Source organism: Rhipicephalus microplus, chromosome 3 (genome assembly GCF_043290135.1).
Source record: "Rhipicephalus microplus isolate Deutch F79 chromosome 3, USDA_Rmic, whole genome shotgun sequence".
Lineage (NCBI taxonomy): Eukaryota > Metazoa > Arthropoda > Arachnida > Ixodida > Ixodidae > Rhipicephalus > Rhipicephalus microplus.
This window is the reverse complement of record NC_134702.1, coordinates 221,838,664-221,844,022: the sequence shown is the minus strand read 5'-3', so window position 1 is coordinate 221,844,022 and position 5,359 is coordinate 221,838,664. Positions and strand designations below refer to the sequence as shown.

The following is a 5,359-nucleotide window of genomic DNA, read 5'->3' as shown; positions in this document are numbered from 1 at the left end:
GGGGGGTGGGGGAGCAAGGGGGTGCTAGCCCCCCTACTGTGAAAAGTTGGGGGAGCTAAGCCTCCCCACTTTTGACAGTGCTCATTGTAGTTTCACGCGGAGAAACGAGCAACTAAAATGAAGTTTTCATTCACGACAGCAATCACTCAGTTATGTTGTTACGATGAATTAACATTATTTCGAGGGAACTTTACAATATAGTGAAAATTTCCCAAGATTTCTGCTGTGGCGATTTTTCTCGAAGGCTCTTTGTAATGCCGTTCACCTATGCGACGCTTTCCCGCCTTGTGTTCTGGCAATACAGAACAGGCTAGCACTGAACAGGGGCCCAATATCATTACATCATTTGCTCATGCTTTTATTCTGCTGTGACAGGCCGATTCAGTTATGGGTGGGAACAAACGAACTTTTTATGAACAGGTTAAGTCATTGGTTCTGCTTCAGGAAAATTGTTTTCTTTCACCGAAAAGCAACACCATCACTGGTGCTCTGTCGGAGCTGTTGTTGGACGATGATTGCGACGAATATTTTAAAATGTTTTAAATTTGCCGTAGTCTCCGATCAACCTGATCCGCCTTGCGTATGATAATTTGGAGCTATGCCAGCAGCTTGCAAGGTGGTGATGAATAAGGCAGTGGAGTCGAGTATTATGGGAAACTTAGCTTTTAACTTGCCCTGCAAACTGACCCACCAGACCAAGGGGAAGGTAAAGGACCGTGGTTTTTAGCATTATTGATACTTAACTAAGAGTCCGGTTGATCGCATCAAAGGGCAAGCACGTCGATGAAGATATATTTATGCCCTTATCGCAACGTCGGCGCTCATTTGTTTGTTGTGCAGACCAAGAAGTGTTTGCACTTACGAGTAACGTGACAAACTCAAGCACAGTGGCCAAATTCTCCAGCTTCGTTATTGTGGCAGCTCGTGAGGGCGTACAGAGAAGCCTTAAAAAGTGACTGCTCACGTCAGCGATTGTTCGTATATTTTTCGAAGCAAGGTGGTCGCGTAACATCTCATCGGCGAGGCCCCCAAATAAGTCAGCAATGACAAATTGGAAAGTGACGCATTCTTATACTGTTTCACGTGCATGCTCAGCAAGGCAACTGAAGCGCTGTCCAGCCATGATGACGTTGACTGAACGCCTAACGTGGTCCCAAAGCAACCAGGGTTGCCACCTGTCCAGTCTGAAATCGGCTCGGGTAGTATTTTAGATGGCGAGGAGGTTACAGGTCCACACCCACCGCATTGGGCGTTTTTTTTTCCATAACAGTAAGCGAAGCTTCTTTCTAATCTCAGGTGTTTCTATGCCAGCAATTAGACTATTAGCAGATTCAATCTTGAACAAGAGTCATGGGCAGTCCATCGAGGCAGCAGAGAGACTTCAACTTTTGTTTCGACGTAGGAGCTATCAGAAATGTGCTAAAGCGCGTTCGTAAGGACCTAATATTACTCATCCATCAGTCCGTCCGTCCATCCATTAGTACATCCGTTCCTACATACATGCATACCTACATACATACATACATACATACATACATACATACATACATACATAGATACATACATACATACATACATACATACATACATACATACATACACACATACATACATACATACATACATCTTCCCGTTTATCCGTCCGTCCGTCCATCCATCCATTCATCAATGCATACAATCGGACCAGCCAGTTAGCTTAGTGTGCTGTCTCTGTTCGAACATAAGTTTATGAAGCTCAAGGAAAGTATGTTACAATAATGGACAGCGCATGCCAAAGTCCTGGCAATGCATCTTTCGCTGAACGTTAATTTACTCTTCTGGTAGCTCATCTCCACCCCCCAACACCCCACACGCGTTCAAGCACATGTTTTTTGTTCGAGAAAAGGTGGGAACCCTAAATGCAAGGCGACTGCAGAGCCATATGCGTCGTTCGTCGACGCAGTGCCTCTTGTGCTCGAAGGGCTGGCAGTAGTATACAGCGGTAGCAGAGCCAGACTACAAGTCCGCTTACTCAAATGCGAAAAAAAATCTGCTGCCCATTCATGCCAAGGCGGGTGTGCGAAATTGCTTTTCGGCATTCGGCTGGAAGATCTAGCCCCCAGAGACCACCACGTACGTCTGAAAGGCATGCTTCCACGAGTCTCATAAGACAGCCAGATGACCAGGCAAAGGCATGTATAGCGGCATCATCATCGCTATTCATCTTCATCCTCATACGCAGATCACCGTACCTCATGCGCAGCTCATGCAGGCATCCCTAACATACGAAGGAACGGATGATAATTCATAGATATTTGGTGCTTAACGTCCCAAAAACACCATATGATTCTGAGAGACGCCATAGGGCTCCGGAAAATTCAACCTCCTGGGGTTCTTTAACGTGCACCTAAATGAAAGAACGCAAGAACGTGCGTACGCAGGCATCGTGAGTTGCTTCGGGTGCGGCCTCGTCTGCCGGTCATTTCTCGATCACTGCACAGAAAAAAAAGTTGGCGATTGTAATCCCAAAGGAGTCGTTGGGATGATGCAGCAGAAATCGCCAGAGGTCTTGCTGTTGCATAGGTTGAAATCTCGTCGCCAATTTATGTTGCATTTAGAACATGAAGGAACAACGCATATAATGTCTGAACATCTATCCCCACTCATTCACCATATAAAAAACTGGAAATTAAGAGACAAAAAGAAAATCGCCAAAATCAGCGACAGCCATAGCCAGACGTATACGTAGTGGCCAGTCGGCTTCACTCTTTCTTTGCATTACGCTTTTTGTAAAGCACATGCCGTCATGCGAACGTCACTACGGAGCCTAAAAAAGGAGTTGTATGTTGGGCGAGTTGGTGCTTTTACATAAAAACCATTGTGAGGGTGCAACTACACGCAACACACAGGAAGAAACAGACGAGGACAGGCGCAGTCGTCATCCTCGTTTATTTCTTTGTGAGTTACGTTTAGCTGCGCTCTCACGATGGTATTTATGTCAGAGCCTAACAAGGTTTATCGTCACATACTACAATTGAGGGAAGCGACACTGGCTTTTTTGTATTTTATTTTTGTTTTACAGAAGTGTGCCCATGCACGAAAGTAATTTTTCCCTTCAGTACTCTAGTATTTATTCCAGGAACACGCACAGAACGCACGTCGTATCATTCACGAATGCTGCAGAGTCACCCGCTGCTTGCTGGCTTGAACTGTCTCGCATGTACGCTGCGGTGTCCTACATAGGTAGCCCTTTTCCAATTATCCGAATTAGGTTATCAGCCGAAACAGTGGGGAATAGCTGACAAAAAATAAAGGTGCGGGTCAGCTATTACTTGTATTGTGCCCCTTCCGCTGTCTTGAGAAGCTTATACCAAAAATGCATTTGCTCCTTGATCTCGCATGTTCCCCGAACAAAGTCCTCGTACCTGCACATATGCAACAAAAAGCAATGGTAAAGAAAAATACTCGTTGTAAAAAATAAAGATAAGAATTGCCTCCTTCTCCGTTTTGATAAATTCGTCGAAAACGCCAACCTGATGCCGCCAACCTAACACTATTCGTCATGATAAAGCCTCTCTATGGGCATGTGTTTTCAGGTACGTTTTATACGTCTTTTTCCATTATTCTCTTTCTGTAACATTGCTTTTGATTTGGCTATGGGGTATAGAGAGTGAGTACTCACGGCCGTGTTGGAAGAGCGAACGCACTAAAAACCGGTGCCCGTCTTCATTTCTCTCTCTCTCTCTGAGGCATTTATGAGCTTACTCCTAGCCAACGTCTTCTCTATGCTGACAAGCTTTTAGCCGACCGTCAGCCTGGCCACACCAAGGAGGTTAAAAATATTGCTGGGCTGGAAGCTCCTGAAGTACTTGCCAGAAATAGTGAAGTTAGTTGTTGTCCTCCAAAGAGCTCAAAAGCATGCTATTTTCTAGTGGTGCCCATTTAGGCATCAAGTGGCTTGGACGCATTATTCTAAGACTATGTTAATCAAAAATTAAAAGACAGCTGTTTCTGATGAATGAACCCACAGAGATGAGTACCAGTGACGTCATCTCTGATTAAATTTGTTTTAAAGTCGATGCTTTTCAAAGAACGCTAGTACCAGAAGGATGCACTCTGACCACCCTATGATCAGAAAAGGTGGCCATGTTAACCTGGCTAGGCGTGCGAGGCAAACGCTCCTTCTCGATGACCGTACGCCAACAGCTCATCGTGCCCTTAGTAAGATGCCTACCGGAGCCGCCATCCTAAGGTGGGTAGAGCTTCATTCGTTGGCGATAATATACACTTCAGCACTTTCTCAAACCACCTCGGGGCTACACCGGGAGCGCCTGTCATTAACTAACCGGCTCCACCAGATACCATCCTTGCCAATTTAAATAAATAACTTTGTCACTGTTCTTATCTGGAAAAGCCACAGGGACTACAGGAGGCAGCTTCACATTACGTGAAGCGCTGTTCTCATAAATGAACCCATACAAAATTGAAATTTCGCAAGATTCTATACAGCAAACTGACTCGTGTATGTTTTTGGCGGGTAAACGTACTTGCCATCGGGCACGCAGTCGAGCTCCATGAGAACATTGACGAGGCACTCACAAAGCTCGTTCTCTTCTGTCGGTAAGCTGATGTAGCCCATGATCGCCCTGGAGGGGTCCGTCATGCTGAGCACCCAGAGAAGCAGTTCCGTGCGTTCCTTGCTTGGTTCTAGGAAGACGCGCTTGACGTTTTCGTCCTCCCCACGCAGCTCCAGTGCATCCAGCAACACCGACACGTTGCGACACTTGGTGAGATCGGGCATGTCTCCAGATCCACTCGCCATGACCTCGGTGGACGCTTCGATAGACTCAAGGAAAGTGGAAAGTAACTAACAGCTCACACACACACGCGCGCTACAGAACTAACCGCGTGAGTTCTGGCTGGACTTGCAACTGACAGTCGCCTCCTGGAAGTGTGATAGCTTCAGCGGTGTGAACAGTGGTGCAATGGAAGGCACTGATGAACGCCAGGCGATAACGTCTTGACAGAAAGGTGACGGAACCGACGAAACCTCTGCAGATGGAACGCGGTGCGGTATCTGTTGCGCGAGCGCCGCGTTGGCACGTGCCCACCGCGAACTGCGACATGAAAGAAAACTATTATAAATGCATAAATGAAGCATTCTCAACGTTACTTACATCGCAACATGCCATGAGAGTGAAGTTCGCGTATTTTTCTCACTTTGGCGAATTATACGAAACAGTCCCGTGAAGCGAAATTGAAACTGAGCGTGAACAGTAAATAAGGCTTTGAGTAAACACGTTAGTTGCCAGTGGCGTCGCTGAAATCGCTTGTCTTAGCTTTCAAGAAGCGGGCAAATTGACTTCGAACACTAAGCGCT

General features: G+C 46.2%; 1 protein-coding gene across 1 annotated transcript; it reads right to left on the bottom strand.

Moving 5' to 3' along the window:
- Window positions 1-3,029: 3,029 nt before the first annotated feature.
- Window positions 3,030-5,067, bottom strand: LOC142803511 (uncharacterized). The gene is made up of 2 exons (XM_075888634.1): window positions 4,527-5,067; window positions 3,030-3,404 (listed from the first exon to the last, which is right to left on the bottom strand). The coding sequence occupies exons 1-2, from the start codon at window positions 4,799-4,801 to the stop codon at window positions 3,308-3,310; spliced, it is 372 nt and encodes a 123-aa protein (XP_075744749.1). The 5' UTR covers window positions 4,802-5,067; the 3' UTR covers window positions 3,030-3,307.
- Window positions 5,068-5,359: the final 292 nt, after the last annotated feature.

What these genes read in the sequence shown, in the direction of transcription:
- LOC142803511 (XM_075888634.1), bottom strand. Translation starts at nt 4,801, where the DNA reads ATGGCGAGTGGATCTGGAGACATGCCCGATCTCACCAAGTGTCGCAAC. An exon ending in GACTGCGTGCCCGATGGCAA is followed by an intron (nt 3,405 to 4,526) that starts GTACGTTTACCC and finishes GCATATGTGCAG; the next exon opens with GTACGAGGACTTTGTTCGGG.